At 45.3% G+C, this 19,527-nt stretch overlaps 1 protein-coding gene across 6 annotated transcripts in view; it reads right to left on the bottom strand.

Annotated features, from left to right (window-relative positions):
• The window catches only part of LPAR3 (lysophosphatidic acid receptor 3), a 72,159-nt gene that overhangs the window by 29,447 nt on the left and 23,185 nt on the right, over positions 1-19,527 (bottom strand). For all 6 annotated transcript variants that reach the window (XM_019919920.3, XM_019919918.3, XM_073787946.1 and 3 more), the window contains one exon: positions 18,145-18,901. In XM_019919920.3, the coding sequence (XP_019775479.1) occupies positions 18,145-18,880 (736 nt within the window). In that variant the 5' untranslated portion in view covers positions 18,881-18,901. The remainder of the gene's footprint in view (positions 1-18,144; positions 18,902-19,527) is intronic.

Here is a 19,527-nt window from a genome sequence, read left to right as displayed (position 1 = left end):
AATTTTCCTAAGTGTTAAAACAGGCATTTTAAAGATGATTCAGCTATATAACTAAACAGTAAACAACTACCAATTACACTGCTCCTAGACATTAGTTTTAAATAATAATTATTATTCCTCTATTCCTTGGGAGTATCATCCATGTCTCAAGGCAGGAAAAGACTGTCTTCTTAAAGATTTCTTTGCTTGGATAATTCAAGTCAACAAACATTTCTTGAGCCCAACTGTGTGTAGTTCACAGTACAATATAAAGACGAACAGAGGCACCACTCCCTGCCTCAAAGGCGTTCACCCGACACTCAGAATTAAGGCTAGGGACTTCCCTCGTGGTCCAGTGGTAAAGAATCCTCCTTCCAATGCAGAGGATGCGGGTTCGATACCTGGTGGTGGAACTAAGATCCCACATGCAGCGGAGCAACTAAGCCCTCACGCCACAACTAGAGAGAAGCCCACATGCCACAATGGAGAACAGTGAAACCCGCGCCGCAATGAAAGATCCCATGTGCCACAACTAAGACCCGATGCAGCCAAAAAAATAAAGAAAATAAAGAAATAAAATAAAGAAATATTAAAAGAAAAAAAAATAATTAAGGCTAGAGATGCTAGGCCTAATCTGCACTTCCTTGAAAGTTGCAGTCCTATTAGAGAATCGCAAAACGCAATACTGCAGAACCCCGTGCAGTTTTCGTCTTCAAGATGTTATAGTAACGGGGTCCTGTGCCCAATTCAGACATACTGGTGTTGAAGACGTGCTGCTCCAAACGAGTTGACCTTGTCATCAGGTTAATTCCCGAAGTCCCTCCTCCCCTCTCACTTATAGCTACTTATCTTTCTCTGTCTGTATTTTATGACTTTTTCCACATAAAGCACTCTCTAAAATATTTGGGGGCAAGCTTTCACTCCATGCTTCCTCAAGAGTGCAATAATACTGGAAGCACAGTTTGCAGGTCATCGTGAGAGGTCAGCGAGAAGTCCCCTGGTGTTAATCGCTTGAGTAATATTGTCTTCTCCTTTAGACCACACCATTAAATTGTTTTCATTACCCACAAAGGGGTTATTTGTGTCAGGGCAAATGAGATCTGACACAAATTCATGCTGGCTAATTTCAACCTAACAAAATAGTTTATTCCTATAGAGAAAAGAACAAGACAAGGACAAAAAATGTGTTAAGTCTCCATGATATAGAGGCAGAAGGGAAGAAATGTATTAAATAGATGGGTCCTATCAGAGCAAATGATGCAGCTTTGATGTGGTACCTGGAAGTTGTGAAGGTCTACCCTGCAGGTCATTCTCCAAGAGATTGGGCTTGGGGGAGCACGTATTTTCTAAAGGTTTTTAAAGAAATGATATTTTCTATCAGAGATTTGGGTTTGGGTCTCTCTATTTCACTGAACTTCTCCCATCTCTAAACCAGCATTTTCTTTGTTCTTTCAGTCATCCAAATGTAAAATTCTGAAGCTGAAATCATCCTTTTGCTGCTCCCCTCATGTCGATATGTCTCCACCTTCTGAGGCATCTATCATTTTAATGCCTTTTAATTCCATCTTTCCTTTCCTTTTCTCACTGCCATCACAGGAACTCTTGCCTCTGAAGTGTTTATGCATGGGATGAGGGCATTCAGAACACCCTGGTAGTTTTTTCAAAACATGCATGTCAGTGCTGTGGCAGCAGACCACTGAAGTAGAAACTGGTGTGTGTGTGTAGGAGGGGAGAGAGAGCTCCGCGTATGTGGAAAATGTTGCCCGGGAGCTCTTGATGCAAAGTACCACCACATTCTGTAACGAATTGTCTGGGCCCTCTTTCCTCAACCCTCCAAATCAAGCACTTGGAACCAGTTAGAGCCTATCTCTGATCAGGAGGAATCTGAAGAGCCCCAAGCCTCAGTTCAGCCTTAACCGTGGTGTCTGCCTTATATCCCTGCCCCACTAATTAGGTCTCCATGGTGACCTGACACTCAAGGTCTGCTGAGGCTGGGCCTCTCCCCACCTCCTGTCAGGGACCTTCTGGCCCCCCGCCCATCATGCATCCATCCACCCATGGTGATCCCAGCTGGGTCTGGGTCGATGATCAGGTTCCCGTTATCCACAGCCAGGTTTCCCTGACCCTGACTTCCAGCTGCTGCTCCCAAGAGGGCTGCCTGTACCTGGCTGCTGCAGGAAGTGGCGTCTGTTGTCGCCAGCTCTCCTGGCTGGATCCCAAACCCTTCCTTGGTGGCTCCTGGGCACTATTCTCGGGCCCATGCTGCCATTAAGGACCTGCCACTTTACACTTTACTCTGTGGCACTCCCTCAGTACCTCCTTTAACAACAGGCATAGGTCCAGAGTCAGCTCCCTCCCTCCACTATGACCCCTACAGCCCAGCCCCGCCTGCCAGCCGCCCCAGCCTGCACCTGCTACAGAGCTCGGACAGTGGCAGCTTGAAGGGAACAGTGGTCTCCACCTGAACGTGGCCAGCCCCCACCTGCACTACTTCCTCAACCCTACACGGGGCTCCTGCCATCACTCTGTGACCCTATCCTGGTCTGGAAGTGTGGGAAAAGCTCCACCTAGGTGGCCACCGGACCGCAGGGGACCATCTGCCCTCTCAGGTCTCCAGGCATCCACTTCCCATGCCAAGGGAATGCCCAGAGAGCTCCCTAGGAAACTCCAGAGGAGCCCACAGCTGCTAGAGAACTTTATCTCCCATGGAGACATGAATCCAGCGAGCTTTGCACCCAGCCTTCCTTGCTCAGCATAGGAAGGGTGGTCTCAGCCTATGCCCTTGACCTACAAATGTGGGACAGGCATTACTGTGCTCCAAAAAGTCTTCAAGGGACCTTAAGAGAATGAGGCCTCTCCTACAGATCCCTCGGTCCCTAGCCTACTCTCTTTTCCATTGTCCAGGGCTGCCTCTGGCTGATGAGCTCTGGCTTGGCTGTGTTCTCTGAATGGCCAGTGTCTCTAAACGATCCAAGGAGGCCACTCTCTCCTGAGACCCTGAAGCTTCTTGAGGCTGCTCTGAAATCCCAGCTTCCCGGAGCCTAACCCTGGGGGCTTCGGAGGAGCTGCAGAGCCAGATCCCAGGGAACTCCTCGGTTTAGAGATCCCCATCCTTCTTTGCCAGACCCTGAAGGCCACGGCTCCTCCGCTCTATAATCACTGAGACCACCCCCAGGCTGAGCCCAAGCAACACTTTTCCATCTGGGGAGGTTTAGGCCTAACTCTCCCACCTAACAGCGAAGTCTCCTATGTTACGTCATTCCTGAGATTGAGGGAATCCAAGAAAGCCCTCAACTTAAGAACTTCCAGACTGTCCCTGCAGGGCTCCCAGGCTGGCCAATATTTCTCCCAAATGACAGAAATCCAGAATTCAGGGGTTGGTTCTTGGCATTGTCCCTGGGGACTGCATTCAGCGAGACTCCCTGAGTCAGGAGGGTCTACATGGCCCCTTGTTATACAGAGGCCAACAAAGAAGAATCAGGAATCCTAAAGATTCTCCAGGCTCATGCCAATGCTGCCGTCTCTGAACCGCAGGTTGCCTTAAAGCAGAGGAACAAGATTTCCCCTCCAAATGAGGAGAGTCCAGTTATTACCCCATAAATTAGCATTAACCTCTTGTAGGACCACGTCAATGTCCTTCTGAGGGTCCATTCCATGCTACTGAAGAGACACACTTTCAGCTTCCGAGCTGCACAGAGAGTCAATGGAGCGCCCAGAACCACTCAGCTCTGCTGTGCCACTTCAACATCCTTACGTTCCCTAGTCTCGGTGACAGCACTGAACTCCACTCGGAGATGGCTTTCAAACGTCTGCCATGTCATGGTTAGAGAAAAGGCCGTGTGAGGACACAGCAAGGAGACATCCACCTACAAGCCAAGGAGACAGTTCTCAGTAAAAGCCAGCCCTGCTTGATCTCAGACTTCCAGCCTCCAAACTGTGAGAAAATAAACGTGTTTGTAAGCCTAAACAAAAAGGCTTGCCATGTGTCTCTGGAGAAACGGCGAGATACCTAAGCGGCCATGCAGATCCTAGGAACTTGGCTACATGCTTTCCAGCATCTGGACCCTCAGGAATAAACTCACTACAACTCCGTTGGAACCCAGAGCCTTCCACAGAACATCAGACCTAGCAATGAGGAGCCCCAGGATCGAGGAGCTTGGAACGTGTCCTGGGGAGGAAAACACGGACCTCTCAAAGGAGGAATTGTTCGAGTGACAAGTCCTGACCGTTCGCACAAGGTCCATTTGCAGGGTTCTTGAGGTGACCCAGTCATGAGGTGGCGTGCTCTGAATACAGCACTTATCTCATAAGCCTTGCCCTGGACCCAGACAGGCGACTCAGAGCAGATACAGAGCAGGAACAGACCGTTCCCTGACTCATGGGTGAGTCCAGATCTGAAAGCCCAGTAACATATAAGCTCTAAGCGGGAGCCCTGGGCCTGTGTCAGTCACGCAGCCTCACTCTACCTCCCATCAGTACTCAAGCCTGGTGATGAGGAGCCTCACCCTTGAAACAGGACCCTGGAAACAGACACAGGCCCTAGTGAAGACAAGGAAGCCTCTAAGAAAACACCTCTCTCGCAATCGAGGAGACATCATGAAACGACACACATGGCTGGTCCTCATAAAACTGAAGGAGCAAATTCAACGAGACCTAAGTCGTTCAAAGTGCTGGGTCCTGGGCTAGTTAAGGTCAAGGGGTCAAACTCAGCAGCCAGGGCCAGCCTCGTGGGCATGAAGCCTGTGCAGTCACAAGTCACTCACAAGGGCCCTGAGCCTGGCTTAAAGCTCTGCTGTGGCCGCCTTGAAATCCTAAGTGTACCTTTGAACTTATATTTTTTTAAGTAAAGTTTGACGGGACAATGAGCATGAGTGTGAGTAGAGGAGATGTGCAGAAGGAAGGAAAGTAGCACTTCTTTCCCCTGCCTTTTTGTTATAATTTAAAAAAAAATTTTTTTGAAGTATAGTTGATTTACAATGTTGTGTTAATTTCTGCTGTACAGCAAAGTGATTCAGTTATACATATATATACATTCTTTTTTATATTCTTTTCCATGATGGCTTATCACAGGATATTGAATATAGTTCCCTGTGCTATACAGTAGGACCTTGCTGTTTATCCAGTCTATATATAATAGGTTGCATCTGCTAACCCTAAACTCTCAATCCACTCTCAATCCTCCCCTTTCCTGCCTTCTTTACAAGAGGTCCACAAATTATGTAGCTGGACCTGTCAGCAGCCCTGATGTAATTGCTTCCCAAGTAACATAAACTCCAGGTATTTTCTGGAGCTCCCTCAACCTCTAGTCCCATGCCTCCCAAAGAAATCTCCTTTGATGCCTTAGGGTCACTCCTCACACAAGTCAATTCCCATCCCAGCTTTACTTGCTACCCTCTTCGAATTTCCCCCAGCTCAAAACAAGACCACTGGTGAGAAGCAGGAAATAGGGGGCCTGCATTCCAGGAAGAAATCATGTTAAGACAGCCTAGGGTTAGTAAGAAGGATCCTGAGTGGCAGTAGGACCATCCCTGTGGTTATGACAAGGACAAGGATGGAGGCTGGGACAGCTGCCTCCCAGTGACCCATCCAGTAAATATGTTTGTTAGTTCATTATATAAACATTTGTTGAGTACCTACTGTGTGCCAGGCACTGCAGAATGAAGGTAGACACAGTCCTGACTTTGACAAGCTCCCAGTCTAGTAAGAGGTAAGGGCATTTAGTAAATAAATTGTAATAAAGTGAGCTAAATTCTTTTATGCATATAAATAGTGTGCTATAGAAGCACTGCATAATTAACTCTGCCTGAGAGAGGCAGACCATATCACAGAGAAGGATCCTGAAAGATGGATAGGAGTTTGCCCTGCTACGAAAAACCACAAGGAGTATCAAGTCGTCCCTGCATTCCTCCAGAGTGGTGGTGAGAAGTCTGACACAATGGAAGCATGGGCTGGGGCGGGGGGGGGGGGGGGGGGGGGGGGGGGGGGGGGGGGGGGGGGGGGGGCGGCGGTGAAGAGGCATTTGGAAAAGAAGACTGGGAACAGAGCTGTGAAAGGGGCCTTGCAATTCCAGCTAAGGCATTTGAGTTTTACGTAATATGTAGGAGGAGAGAGAAAAGATCAGAGTTAATTGTGCTTTTTAGGAAGATCCCTCAGCTGGTGGTATGGAGGAAGGCCTGGGGCAGGGAAAACAGGGACGAAGGAATCCAGACAGACTCAATGTTCAACAACAGAATGGCTTCATCAGCAGGGTCTTAGTAGAGTGGCAGGATCAGAGCTAGCTTATCATGGTTTAAGGTATTAAGAAAACAGGATAATAAATGGAAGGACACAGAGCAGTAGTTAGAAAAGGGAGGTAAGATCAAGGGTTATATTTTTTAATGACCAAAAATAGAGCACAGGAGAGCAAGAATAAGGATGAGGCCCCTGGGGAGGTGGGAAATGATTCTCACAGAAAAGCTAGAAGGTTACAGGGGGGGCCTTTGTAGGTTGGCTAAGCCGGTGAAGGGAGGGAAATTAGGGGAATTCATGCCAGGTAGCTTCTATCTTCTTGGTTAGAAGAAAGCAAGGAAGGAAAGGTCAGCTGGGAGTGGGGGAAGGGCAAAGCTGAAAAGCCTTAAGGATAGTGGGAAAAGCTTGATTAGGTCCAATCTTGTTTTTGCCAGTCCCCTGGCCCTGAATCCTAGTTCAGTTCCCATGATGGATTCCTGCTTCCAGATCTCTCTGACCTTGGCCACCTGCTTATTCCACCTTTGTCCCCTACCAGATTTCCACAAGCTCATGCTCCACTGGACTGCTCCCCTTCTGCTCCCCTGCAGTCCCCGTTGGTCCTCCCTGGCTGCTCCTCCCTCCCCGTGTAGACTGGGCCTGCTGGTGACAGATGTGCTTTCCTGAAGCACCCACTATGACGAGCCAGCTCTGTCTCTCTCAGGCATCTGAGCTACCTACCGCCCACAGAGCCCTGGGCCAATCCCAGCAGTCCCCTAAGTGATCTCTCCCTCTCCAGCCCACCTCGCAACTCCCACCTTCTTCTCAACCCACCAATACCCCAAGACCCTACAGGGGCTCTCTGCTGCCAGATGAGGCAACTTAGCTATGGGCTTATGACTGGCCACAGACCTATTTAACTTCGCCTGCAGGGCTTTTAACAAAAGTTGAACTGTCCCGTTAGCCACAGGTGCCACCCCTCCCTAGTGCCTTATTCCTACCCTAGGCCCAATCCACACACCAAGGTGTTCTACTCAGTCTCTGTAGACACTTGACAATAAAGTCCACACAATCTCAGGATTCAAGGCCTTCCAATCTCTGGTCCAGCCACTTCTCAAACCATGCAAAGCCCTTATTCCAGAAACTTGCCTCCGCCCTGTCCCCACCCCTCCTCCCTGTCCCGGCCCTGGCATGGTCTCCCTAGATGTATGTATGCCTGTCTCCTACCCTATCTTTCCCCCTGTCGGTAAGGCCTTACCCTCTCCTCTCCACTTGTCACACTGAGATCCACTCATATCCCCTCTCTTCAAGCAGGCCTCCAAAGACCATCCAAACCCACAGCACTATTTGCCTGGACCCTTCACTTGGCTCTTGTATATATTTCTTTGTTTCTTTTTATCTATATTTCTTTTTTTCTATATTTCTTTTTATCTTTTTTTTTGGTAAGCTTCTTCATTCCTCAGATAAGCCTATAAATAGGTTTCCCTGTAAGTCATTTGCCCCAAAAGCCACACAGAGCAGATCTGCCGTTGTGTAATTTATCGCATACGTAACCCAACCATTGACTCAAACCATGGCTATCTCCTGACAACCATAAAACTTCAGAGCAGCACAGATTCGTAGCCTTCAGGACAGAGGTCATGTCTTATAGTTAGTATACTGCCTAAAATCAAGTAGGTACTCAATAAATGCAGAAATCCCTTCTTGTTAAGAAAATGTAAAGGATAAAATAGGCCCACTGTAAACTCTCTGACTTGATGGAAATAAACAACTTATTGTTTATCACTGCCACTCAGGCACCCAAGCACAGGTGTCTTTCACCAAAGCAAGAAGAGAGACCCACAAGAAGAAGCAGAAACTAGGAAATCCGGAGCTCTGGCCCCAACACTAGCAATGATTTACAAGATGAACTTGGGTAAATCTCTCAACAGATATTGATTTTCTAGGTAATGGGATCTTTCCTTCTCACACTCTGCAGAGCTATGATACCAGTCTGGTGAGGAGGGAGAAAGAGTAGGTACCTGGACTACAGCAGGGGGAAGGGCTGCCCACCTGGTGTACCCCTGCCAATACTGCCTGGTTTGCCCACCCTTTATCCCAGCTTCCATGTTGACCCCTAGGTCTGTGACAGGCTATGATTCCAGCAAACACCCTTTACTCCTAATTCCTCCCCAAAATGTTTACTTTAGCTACACAATGAATGCAGTCTCCAGTGGAAATTTTAAAAGTACAAACAATGTTAACACGGATTTGGTAAAAAGTCTACCATGGATCAACATACACCATGCTGTTCCAGATGTTAAGTTAGTCAAGTGATGTGACAGGTAACAACTACATTCTCCTTTGGCAGAAGTCAAGGCCCTGAGAGAGGGCCTGACTGAGTTCTGGAACTCTAACCCTTCCAGGAGGCTGGGTGCAGGAGAGTTGGATGTAGTTGGGTAATGAAACTTCTCTGTTAAGTGAAATAAGTCAGACAGAGAAAGACAAATGCTGTACACACCACATATATGTGGAATATTTAAAAAAAAAAACAAAAGGCTGAGTTCACAGAAATGAAACAGAATGGTGGGTACCAGAGGCAGGGGGAGGAGGAATGAGAGATGTAGGTCAAAGGTACAAATTTTCAGTTAGAAGAAGTGTAAGTTCTGAGGATCTAATGTATAGCATGATGACTGTAGTTAATAATACAGTACTGTATACTTGAAAGTTTCTGAGAGTGTCTCTTAAGCATTCTCACCACAAAAAAGGAACAGAGTTAACTATGTGACAGATGAAATGTGTTAATTATCTTGATCTTGGTAATCATTCCTCAATGTGTATGTCTATCAAATCATCATGTTGTGTACTTTAAGAATATACAATTATATTTGACAATTATTCCTCAATAAAGTTGGGGGAAAACAAACAAAGAGGTAGAACTTGAGAAGTGTTCCTGTACCTTGTACTCAGGAAATATTCAATAATTGTTCCGGCTGAAGAGGAAGGTTTCAGGTTGCTGAAAAGATGAAAAACCAGAAAAAAACAGTTCTGAAGGAGGGAGTGTGATAGGGAAATAAAAGAAGCTGAATGGATTTAGAAGAACAGAACTGAAGGGGTATATGGAGGAAACAGAAGCAGAGAAGGCAGAGCAGTGATTACACTGGAAACAACGACAAAGATCTGGTAAAATGACTTTTGAACTGACTGCAAAGGAAGGCATCTGAAACAGTAAAGCAGGAAAAAAATAAAAGAACCAAAAGCCAGACTCGAGATAACAAAGGGCTACATACAGCAGAGGCAGAAGGGGAGGAACAGACTCCTAAAAATGTGGGGTTAAGAAAAGATATCAAGAAGTGCAGACAATTTGAAAAGGTGGGATGGAGAGGCAAACAGTGATGGATTTTTTTAAATTTGAAGCTATCTTCCCTCTAACATCAGACGTTGAGGTTTTCTCAATCACCACGTTCCCCCTCAGAATGGAGGGGTCTGTCACACTGTGTTGTTGGGGGCAGCACCTGGGGAGCGATTACATTTTTGCCCTCATTCATTCCCAGCTTGCCTGGAAGCAAAGGTCCCTCTCCCGAAGGCCCCTGCTGCAAGGACATGAAGCCCAGAGGAAAAGCATGTGCCACGAAGGTGCTCCTTTGATTAGCTGTTTTCAAGACAAAAGTACAAACACCCCTGGACAAAACGTACTGAGTAGTGGTGCCTGGGTGGCTTGACTCTGAAAAGAATTAGTCATTCTGATATGACTGCACAGCAACAAGCGAACTCTTGAGTGCCAAAAATCTGATCGTTTCACTCAGCGTTTCTTAAAGCAAAGCTTTAACTTTTTTTTTTTTTTAACAGATATTTGATTACAAAGGCATGCAAGGCAGCAAACATTGAAAGCAGGCTTCTGTGATGTAGAAGCCACTACAAGGTCACACAAGCTAAAAACAAACGTTTCAGAATTCCTGGGGACCACAGTTAGTTTCTCTTCACTCCTGGTTTCTGTGTGTGTGCGTGCGTGCATGCGTGTGTGTGTTCCCAATTCTTTTCAGACAAAGGGCAAATTTCCCAATCCTAGTAAAGGTGGTAATAGTACTTGGTTAACTGGGAATCCTGGTAGGATTCATTAGCAAGATGGGGACAGTTTCTCATGAGGAATGTTTTATAGATCCACACACAAGATGTTGGTGCTATATTACAGGATTCTTATTAAGCTAACACTTGATGGTCAGGGTCTCACTTATCATGTTTTATTCATAAATGTTGCAAAAGCAAAATGAATTATTAATGCAAAGATCATTTGGCAGAGATAGGAATCATTAACAGAATTTCACCGGCACTGGGGGCCGTGGGGTGGGGGGTGGTGGTAGAAGATGGTTTATAGGGACTAGCAATGCAAGCACAGAGCTTTTCAGATCTGTGGTGACCGTGTTTTCAGATTGGCCTGGGTCTCCAGGAACTGAACTTGTGCCATTTGTCTGCTGTCGGATAGCCTTTGCAAAGCACATCCAGTTAGCTTCCTCCTGGCTACTCATCCACAATACAAAACCTGCCGTTATGAAGGTGCCAACAGTAGGTCCCTAGTCTCCCTCTCCACAGTACCTGCGACATTACTGGGGAACAAGCGCACTCTGCTTGAATACAGGGCGAGGCTCTTCAGATTACCTAACTCTTCTTAGTACTTACTATGTAAATTGTTTAGTACCTTCTATGTGTCAAGCACTACACTAGGTATTTTATGTGCATTGTCTCATTGTTTCCGTAAAAACGTGCCATGCCAGGGGTACTGATATTATCCCCATTTTACAGATGGGAAAACTAAGTCACAGGGAGGTCAGGTGAATTGCTCAGCGTTATGCAACTTGGAAGCTGCAAAGCCAGGATTTAAATCTGGTTCCCTCCCTATTCCAAAGCCCCTACTCTTGCCATATACTTTAATGAACATAAAGTTTGAAGAATGTGGAGCTGTCATTCCCTGGGAGATGTCATAACTGTCACCAAGCTGCAGAATCTTTAAAACAAGAGCAAGGTAAACATCAAGAGATCAAGTACCTTTACTGAAATAAACTTAACTAGAAATTAAGGGAGATACAAGTTATAAACATCATTACGTGGGTAGATGTTGTTCTAGCCCTATCACTTTCAAGAGGCTACTGATTAACCTTGAAAAATTGGTTCCTGGAGCCAATCTGCTTGGATTTGAATCTCAGCTCTGCTACTAATCTTGGGCAAGACACTGAACCTCTCTGGGCCTCAGTTTCCTGGTAATAATAACAGAACCTCCCTCATAGGGTTGTCATGAAGATTAAATGCAATAAAACGTGTCTCAGAAGCCATGTATTGCACACAGTGAATATTAACTATTATTATTTTTTCCAGTATGGGTCTATGGGGAAGACGCTTAAGTCCATCCGAGTTTCCTCATCTATTAAACAGATCTGCAGAGAGTTGTTATGAGGGTTAAATGAAATAAAATCCTAAAAGAGTGTAGGATGCAGACCTCCTCATAGTAAGCAATCAACGAATGTTCGTTTGTTTTCCTCTTCCCAAGAGAGACCTCTGTTTCCCACCCTATGAAATGGGATACCCACTCACTCCTCTCATGCCATTGTTTACCTCACAGGCATGTCACAGCCAGAGCCTGCCAAAGGTCAGGCTGCACACCTGGGTTCTACTTTTATTTCCAGCTTTTGAAAAGCCACTCCTCTAAACCTTGATTTCCTCACTTATTCCTTCTGTTACAACCTCAACAAGTGTGTTCCAGACAGCGTGCTACATGTTAGATAGGCAAAGGTAGATAAATAAGGTACAGACCTCAACTTCAAAGAATGTACACCCTAGTTCAAGATAAAGGCATGTAAACTTCAAAGAATGTACACCCTCAACTTCAAAGAATGTACACCCTAGTTCAAGATAAAGGCATGTAAACAAATGAAGTACACTGATTGAGGTATGGACAAGATAGAGAGTGGTCCAAAGGAGGTAGGATCAGATTCATCTAGGCAAGATTCAGAGAAGATAAGCCCTTGAGTTGAATCTTACAAGATGAATGCAAGTTTCCCAGGCAAAACAAGAGGAAAGGTATTCCAGCTGAAGCAAAGGCCTAGCAATGCAAAGTGAAAAACTGTAAATAATTACTTATAGCTGAGTAGAGGGTGCATTTAGGGGAATAGGAAGAAAATAGGAGAATGCTATCTTCCCCACTTACCATACAGAATTTCCATGAGACCAAATGAGAATAATGTATTAAAACACTGAAAAAGACATAGTGTCGCAGAAATGTCAAGTATGATTGTTAGTAGTACTCTAGCAAGGCTTATATGGCACTAAATTTTCACCCATTTCCTAGCATGAGAACTCCTGGTGCTGTTTATTCTCTTACCACCACTTTGTCTCCCTCCCCTCTCCCCTGAGAGAAGGCAAGGTGGATTCAGCATTGATCGGAGTGGAAAAGTAGAAGGGAGAAATAAAAAATTCCAGCTCTTTGTTTCAATGACGACAAACCTTTTCAAAGTCCCTTAACTGTAATGTTGCTCATATTTTTGAAAAGCTCTATCCTTATTGGCCAAAAAAGTAACCTGGACCCTAAGACCATGGCTTTTCAAATGTTCTTCACTATAACCCATAGTAAGATATACATACACACACACCATAATCCAGTCTCACACACACACTAACATTATGAAATACACTTATACCTACCATATGCAATGCACTCTGATATTTTCTCTTCTTTTCTACTTTGTGTCATTTTTTAAAAGTGTCAGTAACAATCTCCTAATTGAGTTCACTACTTGCTAGTAGGTCACAATTTGCAATTTGAAAATCACCATCCTAAGAGACAGGAAGGTTTATGAAAGATTTCAAAAGTATGGTTCACAAATCCTTTGAATCTTTCTTTTCTTTTGCATTTCAAGATACTGCAGAATAAAAGAAAGCCCAGCCCATTTCCTGGAAAATAAAACATCCATGTGTGCACAGTTCACATCGTATGTTGTTTGACAATAAATAAGAGGTTTCCACACGGGGTATCTTGTGTGTTTGGGGTTGCTGTGACTGATTAGGCTGGCTGACAAGTAAGATTTCAAAATACAGGAGTCTCTCTTAGGCAGGGCCTTGGTGCCCTGTAGAAAGTAGGATCACATGTCTCCAATGTCTTTTCGATGAGAACATTCAACAAGCAACTGGTGGTGCAGTGGTTGGCAGTCTGCCTGCCAATGCAGGGGACATGGGTTCGAGCCCTGGTCCGGGAAGATCCCACATGCCTCGGAGCAGCTGGGCCTGTGCGCCACAGCTGCTGAGCTTGAGCTCTGGAGTCCGTGAACCACAGCTGCTAAGCCCGTGTGCCCACACTCCTGGAGCCTGTGCTCCGCGATGAGAGAGGCCACCGCAATGGGAGGCCTGCTCACCGCAGCGAAAAGTGGCCCCAGCTTGCTGCAACTGGAGAAAGCCTGCAGGCAGCAACAAAGACCCAATGCAGCCAATAAATTAATTAATTAATTAAATTAAAAAATAAGCAACTTCTTTCACGTAAAAGGCCCATCACACATTATAACCCAGAAGTGAGCAGCATTCTGCCTCAGGGCTGCTGAAATGGGAACACATGCTTAGATGCCTTTCCAGTCACACACAGATTTAAAATCCACCCCACCATCATCACTACCACCCATCCGGCTCTGTATGCTTTTTGTGTTCAACCAAAATCCTAAAGCCAGAAAGAAACACAAAGGTCATCTGGTCTACCCCTCTCCTTCCAAAGAGCATGGCCAGCTAAACTTTTCTGGCTCATAGCTGAGTTATTTCCCCTTGTACCTCAACATGCATCTGAGTCCACGGGGCCTTCCTTGTGTTACTGCACAAGCTTTACATGTCTCTGCCATCACACTTCTGATTATACTGTTTCTCCTACATAGAATTCTTTCCCTCCTGCCAATACAAATCCCACCCATCCTTCCAGATCACACCTCAAGCTCCCTAAGAAGCCTTCCCCAAACTCTACAGCTCCTAATTATCCATTCTTCCATCCATTCTCATTCTCTGAAATGAGATTAAGCTCACTGAATACATGCAGCCCTTTGCCTCTTAGATGCTATTTAACAGACAGTTGATATACATTTATTGATTAACTTTCTAAGACTTAAAAGAAGTTACATATATAAGAATCTTTAATCTTAAATTAACCTTTCCTACAAAATATATATCAAGGAGCAAATAGAAAGGTTTAGCATTTTATCATGAAGATATTTAAATCAGGTAATCATTAATGAAATAAGTATTAAGCTATTAATTTCCATATACTCAGAACCAATGACTACAGTGATGGTAGGTCCTGCCAGTCCTGTTGATTTTTCTAATGCATATACTATCATATGAGAGACACCTGTATTAGGCAACCAAATTCTTACGTGTACCAGATAGAGCAACTAAGGGGCTTCCTTCCTAAGGAGCACCATGAAAGATGCTCTCATGGAAGGGGACTCTGTGCTTTGATACACAGTCAATGCACGAAGTCTGTGCTGGCTTTGGCTACTTACTGTCATGGCAGGATTACTGAATTTCGTAACTTGGAAAGAATTTAAAGTTTACCTATTCAACCTCAGATGAGGAAATTTAACCAAGAAAAGGTGAGCTAATGTGCTTCAGATCACCCCTGTAGAAAATGCCAGAGGTGGGGCTAAAACCCAAATCTGTTATCTGAAGAAGTCAGGAGCTGGAAGCCTAAAAACCTCATACCACCTAGCTCTTCGGTTTCATTTCCCCCGTCCCCAAACTTCTTGTCTTCCACCGGATCCCTCTGTCTCACCACTGAGGAACTTCCCCAGGTCCTCCACACCAAACTGTCTTCCTGATGTTAACCAATTCCCCAACGTTGTTTCATCTTGATGCCCTGACTTCTCTTAACCTACTCGGCAATTTCACTGTTTCTTCTGGTTTTGCCCTTATCCAACACCACACCCGCCCAAACCACACAGCTGTTTTAAGCCCTTCCATACATTCCAGACAAAGTTACATATGACCCTGAAGCTGGTGACCGGGATGACCACCTCACAAAAAATCCTACCTAGGATGACAGAAGTTTTTTTGCCATCTCGTGCTGTATATAATACAGAACATGCTGGAAAAAAGGTTTTCTCTTTAATTAGGCAGGTAGTTTCTCAAGAAACATAGCCAAGCAAATGATTATGCTTGCAAGTTAAGCAGGGAAAGCAGCAGAGCTGCTGACACTACCAATGAATACCAAACACATCAACAGCTCTAGCTCAAGAGTGGGAAAATGGATTAATGTGATTACTCTTTTTCTTACTGTTGTCTATGTTCTTGTCAAGACACTAAAACGAGAAAGAGGCGGTCAAAGCAGAAGACAGGACAAAGAGGAGGCCAGTAAAATGTTCAAATAAAGCAAAACTAGCTACAGAGTGTGGTAATAAACATGTGGACTCCAAAGGCCAACTGGTCAGTCTTGCTTCCACCATTAACAACAAATGACCTTGGGCATACTTGCTTAAACTCTCCACTCAGTTTCTTCATCTGGTAGGGGGATGACAGTAGCACCTATCTCACAGGGTTGCCATGGGAATTAAATAAGTTAATATCTGTAAAACACTTAGGACAATGTTTGACACATATTAAACCCTACATAAATATTGGTTAATGAAAATAAATCCTCAGTTTGAAATTATTTTAACTATCACACTATGTGTCTGCTGACCTCCAAATCTTATTAGCAGTTTCAGGACCTACAGATATCACGATGGCTCCCATACCACACCATATATACCCTGCATCCTCCGTTATGAATTGTTTCCCAAGAATTCATTTTATAGTTCCTTCACATTGGGAATTAAAAGGAATATACTCCTGGCTCTCTCTCAGTAATGGTCCCCATGGCTGCAGTCACCACACGTGGTGAGAAAATGACCTCTCTAACGTAGAACACAAGGTCTGTGAAGCCACAGAAGTTCTTGTTTGCCCACATGTCACAAATTCTACCTGTAACCCGGGACTGGAATTGGGGCACAACTGGCTACCTGCCACAGAGAAAACAAAATGAAGGGAAAATTCTTTGCCCCAAAAGCGTCTTCTTGGTCCAGGGCTCACAGTGGAGAGCAAAACCCCTCAGAGCTGTTTAAACTCTGTCTTAAAGACTCTCCTCCCTCCATTTCTTCATTTCCTTCTCATCAGGCTCTTGGCTACACTAGTTTTGATCTTCTCAAGGTTACCAAACAACTACCACTCTGCTAAGGCTGCATCTGGCTCCACCTCTCAGGAGTATTAACATGGCTGATACACCCTTTCCTTCTCTCAGCTTCCAGGCCACCGTATTCTCCTGGGTTTTCAGGCTTCTCCTTTTCCTGGGCTCTCGTGACACTGCTTCCTGCCTTCCCACCCTCCCTACGTTGGAGTACCCCAGGACTTGTTCCTCGGTCCTCTTCTCTCTTCCATCCACACTCACCTCCATGGTGGGCTCATCCAGTCTTGTGGTTTAAAATACCATTTTTTTCCCCAAACGACTCTCAAATAGAGATCTCCAGCCCAGACCTAAATCCTCAACTCTTGATTCAATAGGAGAAATTCAATTCACTGTCTAATAAAATCCTAAACTTAGCTAGTCCAAAGCCAGACTCCCAACCTTCCCTCCAAATCTCCTCTTCTGTCTTCCGCATCTCCACAAATGACGTGCTCCACCCTCCCCTCCTCCTCCCGCCTTTCTTCATACCTTACTGCTCAGCAAATCCTATTGACTCTACCATGTAAAAAATTTTCAGGGGCTTCCCTGGTGGCGCAGTGGTTGAGAGTCCGCCTGCCGATGCAGGGTACGCGGGTTGGTGCCCCGGTCCGGGAAGATCCCACATGCCGCGGAGCTCCTGGGCCCGTGAGCCATGGCCGCTGAGCCTGCGCATCCGGAGCCTGTGCTCCGCAACGGGGCTCGCATACCGCAAAAAAAAAAAAAAAAAAATTCAGAATGCAACCTTGTTGCATCACGTCTAGACTGCCCTCTGGTCCTAGTCATTTCCATCTCTCTTGGGTACTGAAATACCCTCTTAAGCAGTTCTCTGTTTTTACCCTTGCCCCACTACAGTACTTCCTCAAAACAGCAGCCAGAGAGATGCCATTAAAATTCAAGCCGTGGGAAGCAGCCGCATAGCACAAGATCAGCTCGGTGCTTTGTGACCACCTAGAGGGGTGGGATAAGGAGGGTGGGAGGGAGGGAGACGCAAGAGGGAAGAGATATGGGGATATATGTATACGTATAGCTGATTCACTTTGTTATAAAGCAGAAACTAACACACCATTGTAAATCAATTATACTCCAGTAAAGATGTTAAAAAAAAAAAAAAAATTCAAGTCAGATCACGTCACTCCCTCGTTCAAAACCTTCCAATGGCTTCTCCTCCTCTCCCTCAGAAAAGCAAAGGCTTTGTGATTAACTGTGCAGCCTGACTGAATCTGAGTCACTCCACCTATACCACCTCAACTCTCTGACCTCATCACCTCCCACCCTCCCTCCACTCCACTCCAGCCACACTGGCCCCCTTGCTGTTCAGCCTCCTACGCTCACTGAATCTCCTGCCTGGAACACCCTTCCCCCCACACCCACATGGTTCACTCCCTCATCACTTTCCCATCTTGGCTAAAACGTCACCTTCTAGGTGAAGCTGTCCCTCACAACACTTTTTAAAATTGCAAACTATACCAGCTTAGTGCCCTCTTTATCTCTCTTCCCTGCTTTATTTTTCCCCATTAGACCACTCCACATCTTATTTTACAAATTTTATAATAAAATATACTACAAAATTATTTTGCTTGTCCCCATTAGAATACTTATATTGTCTTCCCCTATTAGAGTATAAGCTCCAGACAGGTGAGGGTTTAGGTCTGTTCATGTTCACTGCTGCATTCCTACTACCTAGTAAGTTCCTTGTCTACGGCAGGTGCTCAACAAATATTTGCTGAATGAAGGAGAATAATGGCTGACTTGGTTCCTCTTACCTAAGACAGTCATCACCGTCTTCATTAGCTTCATGGGTGTCCTCCGGTGGCTGATGGACCCACTTGTGTGCGGAGATAAGACGTTGGTTTTCCTCTTTACGTACATGTAGATCCGCAGGTACACCACGACCATAATGAAGAAGGCCATGAGGTTGGACACACTCCAGAAAATGAGGTAACTCCTGCTATAAATGGGGGCCAGGGAAGAGCAGGCCGAGATGTCACAGAGGCAATTCCAGCCCAGTGTGGGGACAGCCCCCATAAAGATGGCAATGGCCCAGACGAACAAGATGAGCAGCGTCACTCTCTTTTTGGTCAGGTTGCTGTGGACTCGCATCCTCATGATTGACATGTGCCTCTCCACGGCAATAACCAACAAATTTGTCAGGGAGGCTGTTAAGCTAGTGTCCAGAAGCCCCTGGCGGAGAAACCAGCGGTTGACAGTCAGAGTTTTGGAAACTGGGCCAGTGTTAAACATCAGGTATACATAGGCAATTCCAGCAAAGAAATCTGCAGCGGCTAGGTTAGCCAACAGGTAGTAGAAGGGGAAATGAAACTTTCTGTTTTTGATTACTGCTGCGATGACCAGAGAATTAGAAAAAAAGATAAACAGGCAGAAAAATGTTCCAACACACAAAACAATTACAAGCTTCGTTCCTGTCCACTCATCGGCAGTGTCAGTGTTGCTCCTATTATAAAAAAAGTCCATCTGCTTATCATAGTAGCACTCATTCATTGTGGAGAAGAACTGAACATCCTAGAAAGAAATTTAAAGAAGAAACAAATATCACTCTTTGGAAAAGTCAATCACTAAATCACCAAGTGCCATTGCTAAGCCCCTTGTTCTAGTCAACCCGTTCATCCTTCAAATCTCAGTGTAAATGTCCTTTGCTCCAGGACCCTGGCCCCTGACCACCTATCACAGCATTTATCTCATATCAGTCATTATTGTCTGTTTCCCAGGTTAGGTGCAAACGCAGTGAGGGAGGGTCTCTGTCTATTTTGTTCACCATGATAACCCCAGGACCCATCTGCCCTGGCTGCCTCAAGACAGGTATTTGCTGAATGGCTGGCTGGCTGGTTGGCTGAATGAATGAATGGTCATGGAGGCAGGAATAGGTCAAATATTCTGAGCCTTGCAACAATCCCCCCCGCACTGGTAACGATTATAGCATAGCACGTTAAGGCTTCTCCTGGTGGTTTCCAGCTCATTTCTTACTTATAGGTTCTGTTCATTAATCAAGGGCAGGTTGGTAATGCCAGGCACATTCTTGCCCAGATAACAGGTGTTGAGTTACTCTTCACATGACCAAATGGCTTCCCCAAGAGATTAATTTTCTACCACTTCTGATTCCAATCCTGATCTCCTTTTGCCATCTTTTA

This window comes from Tursiops truncatus, chromosome 1 (assembly GCF_011762595.2).
Source record: "Tursiops truncatus isolate mTurTru1 chromosome 1, mTurTru1.mat.Y, whole genome shotgun sequence".
NCBI classification, from domain to species: Eukaryota; Metazoa; Chordata; class Mammalia; order Artiodactyla; family Delphinidae; genus Tursiops; species Tursiops truncatus.
The sequence above is the reverse complement of the archived record's forward strand: the minus strand, read 5'-3'. Positions and strand labels throughout refer to the sequence as shown.